Here is a 23,732-nt window from a genome sequence, read left to right as displayed (position 1 = left end):
TTCTCTTCTTCCTATTATTATTATTATATTAGCCATTAACTGCCTACTGCTGAACATAGGCCTCTACCATAAGGGAGTTTTACTATTAGCGGTTTTCTACCGCAGTTAAGCTTTGAAGATGTTTTAGGAGGGACGTTGCTGCCCGTTCCTCGACTATTAAGTTCCTTTAGTCACCTCTTACGACATTCACGGGAAAGAAAGGGCTCATTCTATGTCGAAGTCACACAGCATTGTCTTGATGCAATAGATTATTTATATGACATAATACGAAGGCATATTTCTTTATCGACATAAATAATAAATAATATTTAATACTAAAATATCACTAACGGTGTGCGTGAAATGCTAGCTAATATTTACCTATCTTGTATTACGTTAATCCACATAAGAAATATAAAAAATCTATGTGGGTTAAATATCATGTACAGAGTGCATGATATAGTAGAGTTTGAAAATATGTTTTTTATTTTTGTTTTGTCTGACTGTTTATTTTTTTTTTTTAGTACAAATAGGTCCACGGATAATAAATTTATTTTATTTACGTATATATTGTAGACACCAGTGAGCTGTATAGTAAATTTATGGGATCTATAAAAGTAGATATAATTATTAAATACTTTGGAGCAATTTTTAATTAACTTCCAAAAGGTTCTCAATTAGTTTGAATTTTTTATGATTATGTCACGCATTTATGTGTAAAATTTTATATTGATTTTGAATTTTTAAATGTGAAGGTTTCCTTCCATATGAATTTTGTAAAGACTAAGCGAATATACCTTATACATTAAAATTTGATCAGGTAATTTATAAATTATGGTGGAGTAAAGAAACTCACATATATACATGAACCCTGAAAATGATTTTTTTTTCCAGCAATCGTTAAATAAATAATAAATAAGAAAAATGAAGTTGCTTGTAGTAATAATTAAATGAGCAAAATGTAATTGCTTGCCTGCAATTATATTGATGCGGTCAGTGCGCATCGCATCGGAACCGACTGCAGTCGTGGTCTCGACTTGCCGCCATCACGTCCCCGAGCTGTTGGGCCACCGTCGCTGCACTTGCGCTGCCGCCGCGCGAGATCCTGGAATTGTCGAATGGAATCAATAAGCACCATCTTCATTTTATGCAAAAATTATATAATATATGTATAGCACGTGTTTACAGGTGTGGTTTGGTAAACGAAACACAGCGGTTTAAAAGGTGGGATATGGAAGTGAAATTACAGGGTACAGAGACATAATACCATAGTCCTTAGGAATGGCAACACAAGAGAGACAGCATGGGCATCACAGTGTATTTCTATGATGTCAGTGACGCTATTAATGTCTATAAGCAACGATTAAGGTTGAAATCGTTATGATTTAAAAAAAAGATAGGTAAAAAAAGAATAAATATGATTGAATTTTTCATATAAATTTGACAGTTGAAAGCACTGTGTTAATGTGTTCAAATTTCTTTGGGGTCGTTGTGGTTTCTATGTGCAAAATATTTAGTTTTACTGCTAAAATACTCCCCTAAAAGGATGTTAATTTTTTTTTATGGAAATTGGAACGGTAAACAAGCTGACAATTCTGACGCATAAGGCGTTCATTCCTGAAGACTGTTAAATTAAGGCCAAATATTTGAATCACTACAAAATATCTCAGCGTCAAGTATTTGAAATTAGAATTACTAATTGCATTTTTAGGAAGAAATACAAACACTAAATATGTATTTGTGTTTCAATTATGTATTTTAATTGCAATTAATTCAAATATTGGCAGTATGTTGAGGACCATAATAAAGTAATACAACCTACGGAAGAGTATAAAATCTATCAATCGTGCAATATCCGGCGTTTATATGTTTATAAAATTGAGATGTTCCTAATTAAGAAAGGATTACGAAAATTCTTACTGCAATAAAGAGTTTCGTGTGAGTAAAGTCATGGAATTTATTTCTAGCCTATTTTGATATACAATAAAATTTGTATTAAACTAAGTACAATAAAATAAATAATAATTGTGTAGGCATTATAAAACAAATATGTCTAGGTATCAACATAAAAATATTATCTGTATCATCATTTTAAATCGTGATCGATGGTACCAAATAAAAACAAATCCTAAGCAAAGTAAGTAGGTGCCTAGACAAACCTAGGATTTTCACTATTAAATAAAAACTGTTTTTCCTCATAGTATAATAAAGTATATATAATAAATATTTACAATTAACAGCTGAAATAACTGCGGTTGTCAATCCGGTTGCCAAGTGTGGCAAGTACTGGCAAAATTCTTCAAGGCTGAGGATTATCTTCAGTAGTGGACAGTTAAAGGCTGATATGATGATGAATATTATTATTTTTAACGGTTAACATATAGTTCTTTACACTGTGAAATATTTATATGTACTCGCAGATCTATAGTACAATGGCAGTCACGTTCGTTCTTGGTCCCTTCGTGGTTCGAGATTGATCGTGACTTGAACGAAACTGTACTATATAGATGTATGAATACACACATTGTTACTTATATAATAGCATTTTACCAGACCGTGACCAAACCGAGAACGACTGGCTCAATTGTGCGTATTTATCAGAGATAGTATGCAAGAATTGTAGAAAATACTTTATTTAATTAATAAATCAAAAATTTATATTGTGGTAATGCCCCGATCATATTAATAGTTGTTCTTTATATGTAATCAAAGTACTTACGTAAAAATAATATTTTTTTCCTGTTATTATCTGCAGGCAGTCCTAGAAAAATAAGCAGAACTTCTATGTGGATAGATATATTACGTATTCCATCTCAGGGCCTTGAACTTTAGAATGAGAATGAAAAATATTATAATATAAATAATGATTTATTAAAAAAAGATAGTATAGGTATCTATTATGTCGTCATACGTATTAAGGATGACTAGTTATTGTTCCCGGTTTCGTCTGATTCAGGATATTTTGATTGACTGTGATAAAAAGTTATATTGAATTGCTTGACAATTGGTTGAGCCGTTATTGGTAAAATATAAAAAAATATATCATAGTATTTTTTTGTGATCTGTGTATGTGTGTGTGTGTGTGTGTGTGTGTGTGTGTGAGTGAGTGAGTGGCATAGAGAAGAAAATAAACTATTTATAAAATTCTTTTAATCATAAGAAACATTATATGATTTTCATAAACGACATCAGACAGGAGATTCTTGACTAATGATTTTTTTGTATATATTATCCAATATCTTTTAAAGTTTTATTGATTTCCAGTTTTAGCCATTTTTAGATTTATATTACTATCAATAGTTTTGATGTTAACAATCCTAATTAAAGTAAAATATTTTTTGGGAATGAAATTTTAAACCATATGTTCCATCAACATTGCTTGTGAATTATAAATTGTCAGGTATAGATATAGTTATAAACCAAATTCATTTTTCTTTTTTAAATAACCCTACTGACTATTATAAAAATTAAAAAATACAAATGTTGAAGTACTTATGTTTACTAAGAGTATTTAATTTTTATTCGAATATCTATAGATGTAAATATAAATAAATAAAAGAATAGGTATTGAGATACTTCGAATGTGGAGGCAACTACCATGCCCTTTATGCATGATCGTAGTAGCAAAATGAATCACGGAGTATTGAGGACTCATGTAGCGATAATTTCGCAATTAAATCATTTATAAATTTAGACATAACGTAATGTTTTTATTAACTACCGAAACAGTTTTTGAAATATAGAAATCGATGAGTTTATCTCTAAACTCAAATCGCTGTCCGCATCTGTTTTTCCGTCAACTTCTTTTAAACTATCATACCTATCCAACCGATTTTAATAAAAGTTCCACTGTAATTAGTTTTTTTACGAAAAGTTTATGCAAACTTTATTTAAAAGGTATGCGTATACCTATAATACATTCTAATTTGCGCTCGTGTAAAATAGAAGTGGACTGCTAGTTGGACTTAAAAATATTCATAGTATACTAAAATTACGTTATGTTCATGTCACATTGGTTCTTTATATTCTTTAAAAGGGGGGTACCCCTTATAAAGAACCCCATGCTGTATGCTGTCTATATCGACGGTTTTCTTTCTTATGAAATCCACGAGTACGAAGTAGCGGGCAAAAAACTAGTATAGATATAAACAAACGTGCATCTCAGTAAGCGTGGTTCACGAGACTGAGGTAGGGTTGACACCATAGAAACTTACAAAAATAAATGAAATCAAATAAAATAATAAGACCAACACAAAATAAAAAAACGAACTTTTTTAGGAAGGAAGGAATATTTCTTCATTTTTAGTATAATTTATTTCCATTAATTTAGTGGTGTATTCTTGTCTTTTTTTTTATATAATACAGAGAGCAAATGAGCATGCGGGATGGTAAATGACTACCACTGTCACCCATTATCACCCGCAACACCAGAGACATTGCAGGTGTGCTGCCGGCCTAGATATTTATTACCTAATTTCTTATAACACAAGATATCTTAACTTGAGAAGCAGTCAATTTGTATAATTGCGTGGTACTTATTATTATACTATATTGCGAATTTATACTAGATGCTTTTCTTGTAATTTAGTAACATTATGACAGCTGTCTAAAGTTAAACACAATCGCAAGAAAAATTCGCAAATTCAAGTATGGTTATAAAATATGACAATTTGTAACTCTTACAATAAAATTACCATATCGCAGATAAACAATTTATTAATTTCAATTGAATTGCATATGTCGGCGTCGACGTCGGCTCGTAGACAGTTGTCATCAAAGTAAGCGCTTTTTAATATAAATTTTATATTTTTAGTTTTTATTTTTTGAGCGTTAACCCTAGTCAGACCAAAGAGTACCGCGGAATGCCGTTCGGACACTTTCACCGGCCGGCACGCTCCGAACACATTACGCAACCAGCGGGTTGCTGGCGGCACACAGTCTCTGTGGCAAAAAATTCCCTCACTTTTTTTAACTTTTTTTATTACGCATTTGAATTCGTAGTGATGTAACTATTATGTCGTATTACGTGCATTAAAGAGTCACGTTGAATTATTTATGTTTTAACCTAGTTATGAGATTTTAATTACAAATTATTATTATATTTTATAAGTAGCGGTTATTAATCTTTTTACTTTTCCTTTTCCTATAAACTATATTTCCTATTTCGAATGATAATTTAATTTATTAAGCTGAATTAACTCGATTTTTCTTTTATTAGATATGTTTATAGGCAATAAAAAGTTATTACTATTAGTGATGTAATGTAGTTCTGATATATCCGTTAAAACCGATTTAGAATAGTTTCACTATATGCAAATTAGGAAGTAATTGATAAAAAGGTACTTAAAATAGCTTCTAAAAATTAAAATTTTAAATTTAATCTTTCAAAAAATAATAAAGTCTTGAACATATTGTGCCATCTCAAGCTAAGAAAATATTGTCTAATAATTTAGTTTGATTAGTTATAGAATCCATTAAAATATTAGCAAAGCCTAACTGCGGTTATGCATGCTTGCCAAATATGTGGCAACTACTGGGAAAACCTCCCTTATGGGGGTGGCTTATGTTTAGCACTGGACAGTTAACAGATGATATGGTATAGTAATACAAAGAAAATGAAAAAATACAATTAGACATACATACTCATGAATATATATATATATATATATATATATATATATATATATATATATATAAATTATGCGGCGATCCAACTTACGACTATTATTATATTGGAGAAGGTGACGTTGTCATAAAAATTCACACAAATCCATTCGCTATTTAAATGTTATTGAGTAATAAATTTTCAAACATATAAATATCTTCACAAGCATTAACATTTAAATATAACTTTATTAATTGACTACTTATAATAGTCCTATTATGCAAAAGGTGACTAAATAAAATTCTCTCTCAGTTAATCTTAAGGAAAAAAATCATAAGACTAATTGTTATGTAATACAATATATATTACAGCAAAGGATGACACTATCAATTACTATGTATTAAATATAGATATACCAACCAAATACATGTAAACAATTATTATACCTACATTTTTATATAAAGAATTAAGAAGAATAATAGACTAAGAAATCACCATGCCCTTTCGGAGCCCAAAATGGGAATTTTTAGAGCGAGTTTCTTTTATAGATCAATTATAATATACAAAAATTCCTGATGTCATAAAAGAAAGAAGACAAATTTATCAAATTCAAAAAAGGCTAAAAGAATTGTTAATTAATAAAAGATATTACACTGTAAATATAGGCGTACAAATGGCGGACTTAACACCGGAAGGGAAGATTTAACGCGTTACTCAGTTACTGTGTACTTAGCAAATTTTCACCATTTATTTATCACACATGCGTTAAGACAAATAAATAAAATACGTTTGTGTTACATTTGAATCGTAGTGGATGTTTAGTTTGTCACTTTCTCTCGCTGTCCGTTTGTCCGTCACGTAACAGCTGATAAATCGTCTATTTGCATGACAAACATATACGTTTACAATGTGAATGTGTTGTGGGAAATGACGAAATATCTTTTAAACATTATGTTGACAGAATTACAATTGGTTACGCCCTGAAACTAAATTGTCACATAAAAATTCTTTTATGTGGCTTAATGTTATAATTTACAGTAGATTTTGTTGTATATAGAATGAATACGAAGTTGTTAGTGGTATCTACGTAATGTTAAAAATAGGTATAAACATGTTTCAGAAAATATTAGCACAGAAATTTTGACAATCAAAAATTCCAAAAACGATAAAATATATTTAGCGTCGCATACTAACTCATCAGTTGAGTGCGGATTATTAAGATTCGAAATTTTTTGTCCCTTTCGATTCATGTTTCGTTGGTAAAAATGTTCAGTATTTAGAATAGTTCTGTTCATCGGTAGAACACCTTTCAATTTACCTGTGTGTGAATGAAATGTGAAGGTGATGGAGTAAAAATACGCATATCACCACTACTTTTCATCCGCAGAATGTCCAGAATGTCGTAAAGAAACAAACCGTACCAAAATATAAAAAAAGAAATGTTCTGCCATATTTCCAGTGTGGTAATAGTTCTTTATTATAATAAATTTAAACTTATAAATGTGAAAGTGAATTTATTCATACTTATAGCACCTTAACGGCTCAATCAATTACTACTAAATTTAATATACATGTACTTGCTATAAATGATTGGGAAGAAAATAGGCTACTTTTTATCTTGGTTAGTGGAAGAGATAATATAAAAAAGTTACAATAAAGCCGACTGTAAAATTAGGTTTTACATATTTAACTAAATTCTTACTTATTCTTTTGTTTACTTTTTAGTTGTCTCATGGTGCGTTAACTGCTCAATCAATTGTCATAAAATTTGGTATGCAGATATTGTTTGGAATGGAGAAGAATCTATTTTCTATTTCGAGCTGTTAACATAATTACCACGGTCACGTAGACGAAGTCGCGAGTAAAAACTATTATTAAAAATAAAATGGCTAATTACTTGTAATTAATCTTCGATTTATTAGTGCAGGTACCATTTGTTGTAAGTCATACTCATAATAATCGTAGATTATCGTAATTGTAGGGAAAACGTGCACATAAAAGTTTAATCGAATAAATTATAGATACGTATGACTTAATTATTACTTAATTGGAAAAAAATATTATATCGTTTTATAGTCAAGTAAAAACTGTCGAAAAAATAAATCATTGCATTGCATAGAGTACAAATTGATCGTGACCGTTTACGGTTGGGCGACGACGCGAGACGGCGATATCATCGCGCTCTGTTTTTACGTTTCTGGTCAGGAAGGTGTCACGTGCGAAGGTTTTCGCGAGTGACAGTCGATTATGGAATATAAGGAAATATCTAATAGTCATAAAAAAGGATTGTCCAGGAAAAAATATGTATGTAATGAACATACTGGTAGCAATTGCCTGTTGAGGTCAAGGACATTTGAAAGGTTAGTTTAGCTCATAGGTTCATAGCAAAATTAATATAAAAATATTTCATTGCTCAGTAATCAATCCCCAAATCTTACATACACCATTTTTCATACAAAATTAAGATATTTTTGTATCTCAATTAATTACTACTATTACTTGTGAAAAACATGACTGTTATATTTGTTTGTACGTTATATAGATAGTATGTAGCACTCCTTTAATTAAAAAAAAATAACAATTTGGTAATGTAATAACTACCGGTTAAACTTACGTGTAATTAGAACGAGAGAGCTGTCTAGTTTCTGAATTAATTTGCGATTGTGTGTGTATGTTTATTTAACTTTTAACAATAATAATTAACAATCTTCTTTTGAAAATCCATTTAGTTAGGTTATTCGTGTGCCAATATCAATTACATTGGTTGAAATCTGTATACGAAGCTTTTTAATAGAAAAATAGGAGGAAATTATATCATGTAACTTTTCCAATTTTTGTAGTTGTTTGTTATATAATCATGAGAAAACGGTTAAATGGATCTAAGAAATTTTATAGCTGACTATATGTATATGTATTTACGGTCTAAATATTAAGTAATTATAACGTAGGCGTCGTTTTACTTTTGATTTTGGTTTAGATATTGTTGATAACTTTTTATTTTATTGTCATTTACCTTTCAGTGCATGAAGTAAATAGCATTCCTATGTTAATTAATTTTTTTAGATTATAATAAATATCTACTGTTCTAAAAATATAATCTGATAACTCTTAGTGAAAGCTGCATATGTACTTCTGCAGCATATCTTTGGTATGCTACTGCAAGTTAGAAATAATTTGTTTTACATTTATCACAGATCAAAGTAAGATAAGTCTAACATCTCAGTACCTTAAAATTAAGCAAATATTAAAAAAAGGTTATGTTCTATTTCATTGGCCAAAGTCATCAAATGGTTTTTTTAAGAAATACTATTATTAAAATACTAGCTGTATCCTGTAGCCATTGTTCGTATAAATTGTAATAAAAAAGTATCCTATATATTATATATATATATATATATATATATATATATATATATATATATATATATAAAATATCTGTACAAATTTTATTTTTATTCATTTAACCGTTCAACAAAAATTCAAACATCATTACAAACTTTAATTTTTATAAAAGCACATACCCTCTGGGTAAACTAATGCACATAAATCGATTTTACAAAAAAAAAATGAATTTGCTTTCGAATGAAAGTTCAAATATTTAATAAACATATAGTTTAATAATCAGTGATTATCACGATCAGGATCCGTGTATCAAATGACGAGAAGCATCAAAACAGCTTTCACCTTTATCTTTAGACAATTTCTAAAACTTAAATAACCATTCACTTTTACAGTTTTGTGGCTAGTTTATGCAATGCACAGACTAAAACACATGCGAGAAAAGTGCAACGCTATGTGTGATTATGTAATATTCGCATTACTCAAATTATGATATGCTGAATTGTTATTCTCCGTGGGATTTCAAAGCGTGTAATTTGATTAGGTACAGCATGAATAATATAAAAAAAAATGGATTGAAACCGTAGACGAAGAGAAAAGAAGATTAATGATGAACGGACACAAATATTGAATTGTGAAAGTAAGACGAAAGAAAATAGGTGAATTTGTTTTTATAAGTATTTAAATAGATTCCAGTCATAAGTCAATTAATATAATTATAGTCGTGGATTTAAATTTTGTAGATATGCTTCGAAACACAAGAATAATAAACTATAAACCTATACTGTACAACTATATTTACACATGCCGTTTATGATTTTGTTGACGATATTTATAAGATACGATAATGATATAGTATTCAGCAATCAGAAATAACTTTCTTTGACAAAAATATTACTAGTACAAGTATATAGTTGGAAAAATATGATCATATCTATTATACTTATTCAGTCATCGTTCTCATGATTTATTTGTATTATAAATTACACAGATATTACAACAAAATTGTAGGTATTTGTTTTGTACTTACATTTTTAATAATGCCTCCATCTTCTTTTCCATAGCGAAGATTGAATCAGATGGTTGCGACGTCAGCACTTTACAGAACGTGAACTTAGCGCATTGGGAATCTCTCCAGTCTGTTTGTTTCACTAAATCCATTGCCGCCGTATTCAAAGAAGACGAGGTTGGATTGCTGTCTAAATGCTGGAGGTCGTCGGACAAATCTTCCTGTAGTGCCCTTTTCACTAAATGTCTTCTTTTCACTCTTCTCATTATTGAATTTTGTGAACTGGGCTGTTGGAAGAAACTAATAATATCACGTTTAGCGCGAGAACTCTCATTTCCGTCTGGCGACATCACTACATACACATTTTCACTGGGCATTTTGTAGTTGTCGTCGTAAACCTTTTGTTTACTTATGATGTGTCTATCAATATCGTATGGCACTCCTCCGAATGATCTTTTGTGTTCCTTATCAATTTCATCCTCAATATCGTCTTCGCTTAAACCTGCGTTTCTCATTAAATTAACATCCAGAAGTCTCCCCATAGCCACTGCTCCAAGACCTAAAGCAGCACCTCCAGCCATAAGCCCTATGGCTGGCAGCATTGCCGGAGCTCCTGCGGTAGCTGCGGCTGCCACACCAATTTTGTCTTGAGCATATCTTTGAGACTGTATAGAGTTAGATGTATATAGTCCTAAATTATGTGAGATTTTATGCGTAGCTTCTACTAAAGGATCAAGCACAGGCTGTGTCACTTTAGCAATTGGATCTATTAAGGGTCTTGTTAGTTGATGTACTGTTTGGCTTGCGCTATTTATAGTATCCTTCATGGAGTTAGTGAGTCTTTGCCATAAAGATGGTTCTTGGACACGCTTTATGTTCACATAACCATAATTATAAGGATAACGAGGGTTAGGATTATGATCGTAGTAAGAAAATTTCTTGTGTTCATCCTCGTAATATCTGTTATGATTTTGAGAACGTTGTTGTCCAAATCCATTGATTGGTTCCATCGGGTACGGATGTGCGCTTTTAGGTACATTTGTAGTATAGTACTTTATTTTACGTTCTTTATTGTCGTAATTATCTACATTGGTGGCCTTTGCTGGCTGCACACCTAATTCTGGATGGGCATATTGTAAGACTGGATTACGAACACTTTCATCAAACTCCGGCTTGGCATTTTTTGGAGTGTACATCAGTGAATTGGGGAAATTATTTTCTCCAGGGTGTTGAAGCATGCGTCTTTGAATATGACTTTCGGAGTACTCAAGATCACCTGTATGAGCTCTCGAGCTACGACCACTGAAATAGTCTCGTTTAGATTCCTGTTCGTTTATTTGTTTGATATATTCGATAAGTTTTGAGTTTGCTACTTTTGAATTATCGGCCTTTGTGAAGGGACCGTAGTTAGATTTCAAATAGTAATTATCCTTCTTTTGCTTGTAGGCATACGTTGGGTTGTCACTTGTCATATATGGACCAATTGCATCGTCATAATCAAATTTAACGTTATCAAACTTAGTAAAAGGCCCATCATTATGTTCAAAATTATCTTCCTTGGTAAATGGGCCGAAACTCTGATGCGGTTCCGCGTCAGCAATATTAGGGTAAACATCTGCTTCTGGGATCGCTTTAGGTGGTTTGTAACCTTCTGGATATGGTAGTAGTTCTCCATTAACAACGCGAGCATTTCTCCAAGTTTTCTTATCAGATTCATCATCAGGCACTCTTACGCCATGGATTTCAGGTATACCGTCTTCACCGAGGGTCAAAATAGACCTTCCGCGCTTATTGTTGTATTTATCGATAGCTTTTTTGAGATACATTGGTTCTGAGCTGATTACTACCGGGTCAGGAACTTTGAAAGATTTTCCTTCACCATCAGCAACCTTTGTACTTACAACTTCAATATATACTGGATTCCTGTCATTCTTTATCACAGGATTATGCGGATCAAATCTGTAGTTTTTAATGGGATTACCGTAATCCAGAAAACTTGTTGACGTAATATAAACTTTCTTATCTTCTGTTACTTTTTCATTGTCATATGTAGGATAATAACTAGATGTTTCTGGATCTGTCTCAGGTTTTCCACCATCTTCTTGGATATGGGATTCAGGATATACTGATACAGGAGACCAGTTGCCGTATTCAGTTTTGATACCGCCAAATTCAAGTTCAGAATTTTTATTACGGTTTAAGTAATAATCATATCCAGCTAAGTCGCTGTTAAGTGTTCCAACAAAGTTAAGTTTCCTTTGATCTCTAATTTCAGTTTTGTTTTTGTTGTCGTCTACAGTAATATTCGGTTTAAGTGCTGCTACAGTAGTTTTAAGTGATACTGTAGTGGGAGCTGAAGTCGTACTCGCAAGAAGTGTTGTGCTTTTTGTATCCTTTTTCTTTACAATAAGTTGAGTCATATGACCTTGCCTTGTTTTCACGTTAAGAGTCTGAGTGTCATGTGGATTTAGGCTTCTTGAAACTTTAAGTTCTGTTCTTGTAGTTCGCGATGGTAGTATTGTAGTGCGTATAGCTTTAGTTGTGGTGATGTTTTGTTCGTTGAGTTCGGCAGCCGCACAGGCAACCGCTACGGTCAGCCATATTATGGCAGACGGCCGTATTGTGTTCACGGGAGTCATCTGAAACAACAAGGTTAAATATTATAATTGTCAATTTTACCATAGTATATCAAAAATAAAATTTTTACTATTGTCGTTGACTCAAGTTAAAGAATTCGTATTAAACTAAGTTTTTAATTAGGTGCGCTATGTTAAAATAATTTACTTTTAGGTTTAGTTTATTTTTGTTTGCTAAAAATATTCATTTTAATAATTATATACATTTATATTGGTTGGCCATAAAATGATTGTCGTTTATATTTTTCGACTAAATTAGACGGAACTAAAGTTAGTAAATAATCAAGTTAATAATTTTCAGATTTTATTAATCAATTAATGATATGACTATATAAATTATGATTATTTATATCGTCATATCAATATTAGTAGAGGACCATAAACTGACGCTTTCTATACAAAAATAATCAAAATCGGTTCGAAATTACCTAGGATATCCTGTATTTTTAACTAATATACAAATAAAAAACCTAAAGTTAAGACAAAACTCTTCTTTGTTGGAATCGGCTTAAGACTAAGAAAATACTTGAAAGCTTTAATGGTGCGGTGCGTTTAGCTCTCAGGAAATTGCACGACTGATTAAATATCTGTTAATGAATTAAATTACAACTTAATGACTGTCATAATGAGCAGCTGGTAGTTATGTATAATTGCAGGTTGTGTAGGCATTATACCAATTTTGTCTCGATCATTTGTATAGGTAGCCAATTATTGTGAAAACTTAATGAAATGGACTAATTGCGAAAGGATGTAACCTAATTCATACTGATTACAGTGAAGTGCTTTTCATGTTGTTTTAGACTTGTTACACTACTTTACTTATTTGACTAAACCTCCAAACTGATATTATAATGAGCAACGATTTGATTTTTGTTTGTAATGGATAAACTCAAAAAACACTTAGCGGATTTTAAAAATTCTTTCACTTAGAGAAAGATATTTTATCAGCGACTAATGTAGACTATATGGTATCATCAAAAAATAGCGCAAAGCCAAAGCTGATTGTCAGTATATATATATATGTTATATTTGATATATGTAAGTACTCGTTTTAACAAATTAGGCAGATGAGCAAATAATTATTCTACTCTGATTACGATAAGCAAAGAAGAAAAATGTGCTTATGTTTGGTGCAAACGTACTAAGAGCGTTTTTAATTCGAATGCCACGAATTGCCAGAACACTACAAAATAAGTGTACATATATTATGTGTCGATTTTATTGAAATAATGATTTATCGGCACATTAAAATAGTTATTATGGGAAAATGTCTGATGATAAATATCAAAGTTGAACGTCCAGTAGCTGATGATTTAAGTAAAGCATACATTTAGCAATACACCGATATAGATATACGAGGTAGAGGAAAAAACACAGGTAGATAATATAAATATGAAACCAATTTATTTATTAATATCATGTATTTTATATTACATATTGTATAAACATATTATGTCAATCCCAAATCATCGATACTGTTAATCGATCAATTCATCGATACTGAAAAAGATTTTCATATCTTATAAATAGGCATATACATAATTAATATAGTACAAATATAATGATACTACGCAATATAAAATGCATGATATCATCTTTCTACCTTTATCCCAATTATTATTTGGGATTAACATAATATGTTTGTACAATATGTAATATTGTATGTTTATGTAAATTTTGAATATATCCGCCTACCCCTATGGGCTTAAAAGTTATGTATATATGGTGTATACTCTAGTCTCTACTGTACTATTTACTGTGATGGTTATTGAATTTAGTTAAATATACAACTTGTTGTATATTAGATATCAGATTTTAAATTATTGTATTTCTCTAGAGTAAGAATATATTTTTGCTATTTAAGTAACAATTTTGGGCATAAATATGTTAATGGCCTGCGTGTAGATATAGAATATTATGTCTGCAGATTAAATTTCTCTTTTACTTTTTCCGCGTTACTCAGACTTATAGTACGATGAGAGACAATTCACCCAATCGATTCACTCTTATTACTAATTACTAATAAAAAATAATACAACATCCAGAGCTGTTGTATTGATTTTTTAAACTGAGACAGTACAACTTTTATTCAGAGGCTTTTTTGTAGTAAGCAGTATTTTAAACTATTAAAATACTATAGTTCATAGTCTGAATTTAGAGTACCCATCTGTTTCAACATAAATTCGATTTGGTTTCTCTTATTATAGTGAATGTTAATTAAAAGTTTTAGTAATTGTTATATAGTTGCATTTCGCTACAAAGTTTACTTTCGTGAAAATTGTTTAATGGCCCCATCTACTTCGTCACGGAACCGAGAGATACTAAGGCGGAGTTGCTAGATGCTATTTTTTATTTCAATCCAAACAGCAATAAAATTCATTCATTCATTCAACAAATATTTTTCTCCAAATTGATGTGTATTCATTAACTTTTAGTCTTAGATCCAATCATAAGCTTTTATTGTAACTACTTTTACCATGTAACTACTACGCAATCGGGTAGAAGAACTGCGTCCTCTACTTTCATTATTGTTATCATCTTCTATATATTTATATATAAAAATGTATAAATATCAAACGTGCTAAAAATATTCAAGTTTCTGCACATCTATTTAATTTTTTTTTCAATAATTTAATTTCACCAAAATTTCTCGATGATAAAAATTTTTACCTAAAATTTTGAAGAAATACTCGTAGTCAATCTGGCAACATTACGGCACGAATTGAATGGTGTTTACCATGCTATATCAATTAGTCGCTAAATGAGTTTGCACAGATGAGAGCGTAATTATTAGAGCACGGTTAATTGGTTGGATATGCGAATTAAGAAGCCAGGGTTGTCGCTACTTAAGATTTTATGTACATTTTGATTGGTACACTCAATGGACATGGACAAAATGCAATATGGTACATTTTATAACATAATAAATATTAATATTCTTAGATATAATCACATAACGTCATTTAGTTTCAAACTAAGCAGTACTAAATAATCAATTGACATATGTATATTTATAAATATAATTTATATGTATAATCTATATAAACATATATATTATGTAACTCATAAATACAAATATTTTATTGTACGGAGATTGAACACGTAAACCTCGGGAGGTGGGTTTTTTATATAGATGAAAATGGAATGGTAACCCCGCCTACGTTAACGGAATACGCTGGCGGAGCACCAGTGAAGGGTGATCGATGAGGATAAAAATAGGCCAGTTAGCCTATCATGATGAATTCATCTGGAATTAATCATGATAGTTTCCAGGGGGAACCGCGAGGAGGGCGACCTGGTTGGGTATATTGCTAGCAATGGAATTCTGTTTCCATTACTAACAATCCCATTCCCCCTTACTAATAAGGTTTGCTGTTTGCATTTGCTGTCTACAAGTAGGTAGGCGCAATATGAATCATCTCCTCGTAGGTATCATAGATATCTTATAATTTCTGTTTTTAATTCATATTTTAATCATTTTTTATTGCACCATTTTTAATATTACCGCCTAGTTTTAATCTAATCTTATACATTATAATTTTTTTTCAGTTGTTATTTTTATTTTATGCTTTTAATCCAATTTTTTTTATCGTATTTTCCTTTTGATTTTACCGTTCAATGTTAATCTAATCTTATATACGTGTACCCCGCCTGCGCTAACGATATACGCTGGCGGGGCACCAGTGAGGGGTGATAGGTGAATAATGAAAAAAAGCAGATCAGTCAGCCCATCGTGATGGATACACCTGGAACTCAGCACGATGGTTTCCAGGGGGAACCGCGTGGAGGTTGACCTGACAGGGTATATTGCTAGCAATAGGACTGGTAGCCCGCATTACTAACAGCACCTTCCTCCCAATATAAACGATTATGCTCATAAATAAAAACAAATATTTATATTGTGTGGTGATTGAATCTGCAACCTTCGGAAAGTAAGGCGGTGTGGCTAGACAAACAAGTTTTAAAATAAGGATAAACATGTGTTATTATATCTTAATGTAGGTATAATACGAACACGAAGGTTCTGTAAATTGTACGACAATAGGACACGTGTGCTTTTATTTGAGTACAGGTTGATACATTAATTATATAATTGGTATACTATAGTCTCATGGCCAATATATAAACAAAAGACATACATGGTCATTTATTTCATTTAAATTTTGTTTAAACAGTACGTGTGTTTGAACGAAAATTGTCTTTGTTTTTTTTTTTTTGAAAAGTAACTATTGTACTTGCCTGTTCTTAATCAATCGACTTCAAAAAGGAGGTTTTCAATTTTGTTAAATTTTTTTTCGTTTGATACCTCATAACCTCGTCAGTTCTACACCGATTTAGAAAACGTATGAGGGTGGGGAATTCATAGCGAAATAGTATATTCTGTTCTTATCTCTATTCTTCTTCTTCCAAGGAATATCAGATAGAATTGCCTTACTCAATATATATCTAACAGAATCTAAACAACATTGGTCGATTATTCAAGTACATGCACCAGGAGAGAAAGATACAAAAATTGCGAAGGATAAATTTTACAGGGATATGACTGACTTGATGCAAAACAAGAAAAAGAACATAATCATCATGGGAGATTTCAATGCTAAAGTTGGTAGCAAATCAAACAAAGATGAATTTGTTTTAGGAGATTACAGCAGTGGCGACAGAAACGATAATGGACAAAGACTCGTAGACTTTTCTTTTGCTCACAATCTTAAAATAATGAACAGTTTCTTCAAAAAACGTAAATCGAGAAAGTGGACATGGCTAGCACCAAACGGCAGAGATAAAAATTAAATTGACTTCATACTTACAAATGAAAAACATATATTTGAAAATATTGAAGTACTAAATAAACTAAATTTTAATACGGATCATAGAATGGTAAGAGGAGTTATAAAATGCATAAATAACAAATCAAGAAAATATATTATAAACTCAACCATGAATAAGACAAGAACATCGCCAATACCACCAAACGTTTTATTTGATTTACAGAATACATTAAAGAAAGCCAAAGAGGAAACAAAAACATTACAAGAAAAGTATAATTTTTTGGAAAGGGAATTGCTAAACATAAATAAATTGAGTACTAAAATAGAGAAAATAAATAAGTTAGGAGAAGAAACGTTACAATTAATGAAAGAGAGAAATAAAATGTTACACCGACGAAAAGATAACAAACAAAATATCGCAACTATTAGTAAAAAAATTCAAGAATCGATACGAAAACATAGAAAAGCTGAAAGAATCAATGTATTAAATGAACAAATAGAAAAGACAGGCGGAATTAGGAAAGGTCTAAAACAGCTAAAAGAATATACCCAATGGATACCCAACATGAAAACTAAAAATAAGAAGAAAAACGAGAAACTGACGACAAAGAGATTATCCATAGCAAAAGCAGTGACAGAATTCTATAAGGAATTATACACAGATCCAGACAGAACAAAGCTAACAGAAGAAGAGAAAGAAATTTGCATAGAAGAAATACCTTGTATATTGGAATCAGAAGTTACAAAGGCTATAAAATCACAAACAAGTGGGAAAGCTCCTGGAGATGATAAAATATCTAATGAAGTATTAAAACAGACTCTACCTGCGATATCCAAGTATGTGACCCATTTATTTAATGAAGTAATAGTATCTGAAAAAATACCCACTCAATGGACGAAATCAACCATTATCCTATTACATAAAAAGGGAGACAAAAATGAAATAAATAATTACAGACCGATAAGCCTTATGTCCAATTTGTACAAAGCGTTTTCTAAAATCATACTCGGGCGAATATCAAAACACCTTGAAGAAAACCAACCGAGAGAACAAGCGGGATTTCGCGCCGATTATTCTACTATCGACCATATCCATGTAGTGAAGCAAGTTATCGAAAAACTAAACGAATACGGACAACTGTATTATATGGCATTCGTCGATTATAATAAGGCTTTTGATTCACTGAGTCATACCTACATTTGGAAAACACTAGAAAACCAAGGCGTAGAAAGTAAATACATAAGAATTATAAAAGAGATATACAGAAACATTACAGCAACAGTCCAACTTGAACAACAAGGTGAAGAGTTTAGAGTTCAAAAAGGAGTAAGGCAAGGCGATCCACTTTCCCCAAAACTTTTTATAGCCGTACTAGAAGATGTATTTAGGAATTTAGACTGGGAACATTTTGGAATTAATATTAATGGAGAAAACCTAAATAACTTAAGATTTGCCGATGATATTGTGATTTTTGCAACGAAACCAGGGATATTACAGAATATGCTCCAACAATTAGATTTAGAAAGCAAGAAAGCAGGTTTATCTATGAATCCAACGAAAACTAAAGTAATGACGAATACTGAAAGGGTCAATATAAGAATAGGACAAGAAGTCATAGAATATGTAGATGAATATATATATTTGGGGCAACTAATTTCGATAAAAGACCAGTATTCTAAAGAAATAGATAGAAGAATAAGTAACACTTGGAAACGGTACTGGTCTTTAAACGAAATAGTTAAAAATGAAGAAATTCCTATGGCAATAAAAAGCAAACTATATAACACATGTATTCTACCATGTCTTACATATGGATGTCAAACTTGGCCTGCTAAGAACAAAGATAACCAAAAACTTGTAGTTTGTCAACGCAACATGGAACGAAGTATGTTAAACATCAGACCAAGAGATCGATGGACAACTTCAAAAATAAGAAAAAGAACAAAGATCAATGACGTGTTACAAAAAATAAGAAAACTTAAATGGAATTGGACTGGACATATAATGAGAACCAACAAAGAAAAATGGACGAAGGATATAATAGAATGGTATCCTAGAAATGGGAAAAGACAACGAGGAGGACAAATCAAAAGATGGGAGGACGATTTACCTAAAGGATGGAGAAAGTCAGCTAGGGATAGGGGAAAGTGGAAACAGTTGGGGGAGGCCTATGTCGACAGACAACCTGACTAACATAATGGTTGCTAGAAAGCTACCTTAGTAATAAGTAGTATATAAGTTAAAGTAAAAATGTCAGAGAATAAAGGCTTTATTATTATTATTATTATTATAGTATATTCTGTTATATCCATGGTACTGTTCATGTCTATAGGCGACGGTTATCACTCTCCATCAGGTGGGAAGTCAGCTTGTTTGCCATTCTAAGTTGCATAAAAAAGTATGTTTTTTAATTTGAAAGGATATACTTACAGATTAGTCCTGTAGAAATTTTATCAAAGTCGGTAGTTTCGTTTTAAGATCAGAATAATTAGTTTTGTCTTAATTGAAATTAGTTTTTTTATGGGATACATACTTTAATTATTAAGGTTATGTATTCTAAAAAAATAAAAAAATCTATAACAAAATTCATCAGAGCTTAATTAACTTACGTTATTTGGACTTGGAGTTCCTCTAAAAAATATTGAAAAAAGTTTAGAGAATTGATATAAACAGCATCACAGATTATTTTTAAAGGGTTCCCAGGATTCCCTTTGCTACGAATAAAAAAAAATCTAATTTCTAAGTCAGTATTTTGTGACATACTTAGTTTTTACATTATCAATGGTTTGAGGGAATCGGTATGAAACAAAATAACAGATATCGGTGATAGAGTTCGAAATGCGGATATCCGTTGAATTAAATTAATCGATTTACTTTGATATATCAGTAAACGGAAGTGCCAATGTACTGCATGTTTATCTACATAGTTAAAAGGGCTATAGATTACCACTGGCAATGTTCTCGAGTGATAATGCTGACTAAGCAAATGTAGTAGAACCAAACCCCGTTAGATTTAATGCATTTTTGGAAGACCTCAAAGGCATTGCAGGAAGTTAGTGCAAGAGGTCTAAGATAGTTCTTACGAAAAGCCAGGGGAAATTGGAAATTGGAAAAAATGATGATAGCGTTTTATGATAACAAATGTTCCACATTTCTACATTAAAATTTTGACATCCATATTTGGTTATGTGTGGGTTCTACTAAGTTATCTATTTGGGTTAAGATTACTCATCAATTACTAATAGTTGAACTGCGTTTCGATTGCAGAATGCAGATAGTATTTAATTTTAATATTACTAGATATTCGTATGTGGTTGACGCCATCCGGTGATAAAAGGTTTCCTGGCTGCCTTCGTTGTGTACGAAGGTCTTTAACTTCCTAGCTAATTGTGTAAACGACGGTTTTGCAGTTCTAAAGCATGGAGATGGTATTATTATTATTTTTAAATAATTATGAAGATGTATTTGATAAATACAGAGATGATCTTCCCATCATGGGTTTTTGGATCACAGTCAATAATCTAAAGGGCTGAACTATTACCATTTCCTATTAATATTATAAACGTGAAAGTTTGTAAAGATAGCTGGATGTATGTTAGTTACTTTTTCTCGCAAAAACATATGAACGGATTTGAATGACATTTGATACGCGGGTAGATTATAATCTAATTTATCATATAGGATACTTTATATACTGATTTATGTGGGTGAAGCCACGGGATGCAGTTAGAATCAACTGTATCAGTTGAACAACGTTTAAATGCGATCTCACCTACAGTTCTTAATAGGAGGGAAAGGATTGTTAGTAATGCGGTCTACCAGGACCATTGCTAGCAAAATACTCAATCAAGTCGACCTCCCTGCTGTCGCCATGGAAACTATCGTGCTGAATTCCAGGTGTATTCATCACGATGGGCTAAATTAACCTGCTTTTTCATTTTCATCTATCATTCCCCACTGGTGCCCCGCCAGCGTATACCGTTAGCGCAGGCGGGGCTACCATTCCATTATCATCTATTAAAAAAAAAAAAACAGCTGTTAATATTTTAAATTTATGTATAGATTATTTAAAAATGGTCGTTATTTGGCTCGTACAATGGATGACAGATAAAGCCGTCGTCCGGTAAGAAACGTCAATAGTCTTCGTGTATAATGAAGGTGGTCTAGGTACTTGTACTCATAGAGGGAGAGATCCTCAGACAGTATCCACTAAAACATAAATTTAGATTTAAATAGATATTGCAATATGATATTTGCGTGGACGAAGGAGATTAAAAAATATTATATCTACTTGAAGTCCTATAAAATATAATACTAATATATTGACAATATAATATTTATAGTCATATATATATATATATAGTTATACATATATAACATTGTAGATAAATATAATCAATATGTGGCTGATTATAGTAATTTGCGTAATATTTTTATCGATTTCCAGGGAAATACATGTAATTTCTTGGAAAACAGCATGACTATCGTCCATATCATATATCTGAACAGTATTAATAAATGATAAAGGAGCAGTATTGTAATTAAATTAATGTATCAGTCATACCATAAATTAACTGTGTGAAAAAAGATATGAATGTATATTGAATGATATAAACAGACGACGATTGAAAACTGAAACTTATTACAACTAATACTAGGTGCTATCTACTACTTGTGTGATGGTGGCGCACTTTGATGATACCGCTAATGATGGAAATAATAAGAAACAAAGAATGAAAAACAAGAAAAGAAAGACTTATGATCGTGGTGAGTCCTATCAATGGTTGTGTACGCCATACAAAGTAAAGTGAGGCGTATCAAACGTCGTCGACACAATGTGCGAAGGATATTATATAATTTTTATATATTCTTAAATATGTATATTATAGACTATAAGGTACTTATCTATGGCTTTATGTTTGTAAAATTATTGAGTAGAATAAATAAATAAAAAATATTTTGTATGGTACACATGGACCTGTGTACAAGATGCTACTATTTTAAATACATTATCGGGATACAACGCAGTGAAAAATTTTTTGTAAGTAAATAGTACCTACATACCTGCTTCTTTATTGCCGACATTTCGACGTGGATTGCACCATGTCGTGGTCACGACATCACTTGTCTCGATAGTGTATTTAAAATATGTGTAAACGATGCGAAAGTTTAAAATTAACTAAGATGCTACTAATTTTACAGGAAAAAATATATAGTTAGTTTTGAATATATAATATATATGACTAAAATAAAATAAAATAAATAAATGTCAGTTTAGGAGAATTGCTGACTCGAAGCATAGTAGGTAGGTACTTGGCGCACACGAGCCTTCATATCATTGCTAATTGATTAATTGTTTGTTAAACTAAGGTCAATTATCCGTTATTTGCGAAGTGAATATTGTGTGCATTACTGGAATATATAAGGTCACCAGTACTCTTTTACATAATGCATTATTTAAGATTTTTACAAAGCAAACGATTCGCCTTGTCTTCGCATGAGCGCAGGATGTTGACACAATTGTCACATAGTCTCTCTAAAACTATCTATCTACCAAAACTATATATCAATCTATTAAGTGAAAATCAACTATACACAAGAAAACATTTTACAAGATTAGCATGTACGATCATAGTGATATCTGATTTATTTATATTAAGACAAACATTTACGACGTCGGTCGTATTATTGGGATATGTTGATTATTCGAGATAAGTAGCAGTTTACATCCTTCTTCATTCCAAATAGTACGTGTATACCAAATTGTATAATGATTGGTCAAGCTTCAAAAGCATAAAGAGGTAACAAACAAACTCGCTTTCACATTCATAATATATGAGATCGAACTGTCCAAAGCAAAATTGACGAATGGAAACATTTCTTTATAAGGAAAGAAGTGTCTTTAGCAGATCAAACTGATTCGTATCTCTAATTTTCCCATTAACCTGCAACTAGGTCACGGTGCATTTTCTTATCGTTTCTCATCCATAGTTATTTTTTTTTCTTTTCGATTGTGAATTGGAAAAGTTACAATTAAGTGTGAACAACTAACTACGGTTTTTGCGTTTCGCACGGAGTATCTTTTAGAAACTGTATACTTACAAAGTTTTTATAGTCTGTTATGTGAGCACATTTGACCTAAATTGTGCTTTTCCGTATAACCTTTTTTCACAGATAGTGATTCTTTTTAAAATTAGTTATTATTCAATTAAACAAACAATAATTAAATTGTGTTCCAGAAAAAAAAAACTTCAATTGTGGTAAAATTAATTATTTTGATTCTTTTTTTACACTACTAAACCGATTTTCGGATAAAAAAATCCAACTCGGTTTACAACTGACGAGGTTATACGGTAACAAACATAAAAATATATAACCGAATTGAGAAATTTTT

At 31.3% G+C, this 23,732-nt stretch overlaps 1 protein-coding gene across 1 annotated transcript in view; it reads right to left on the bottom strand.

The window, feature by feature from the left end:
• The window catches only part of LOC113512903 (uncharacterized), a 40,629-nt gene that overhangs the window by 3,838 nt on the left and 13,059 nt on the right, over positions 1-23,732 (bottom strand). Inside the window, exons 2-3 of the mRNA XM_026896864.3 lie at positions 9,954-12,571; positions 953-1,084 (exon numbers count right to left, since the gene is read on the bottom strand). Coding sequence (XP_026752665.2) covers positions 973-1,084; positions 9,954-12,571 — 2,730 coding nt within the window. The 3' untranslated portion in view covers positions 953-972. The remainder of the gene's footprint in view (positions 1-952; positions 1,085-9,953; positions 12,572-23,732) is intronic.

This window comes from Galleria mellonella, unplaced genomic scaffold (assembly GCF_026898425.1).
Source record: "Galleria mellonella isolate WM207_F2 unplaced genomic scaffold, CSIRO_AGI_GalMel_v1 utg23, whole genome shotgun sequence".
NCBI classification, from domain to species: Eukaryota; Metazoa; Arthropoda; class Insecta; order Lepidoptera; family Pyralidae; genus Galleria; species Galleria mellonella.
Note: the sequence above shows the minus strand (reverse complement) of the source record. Positions and strands in the feature narration are given on the sequence as shown.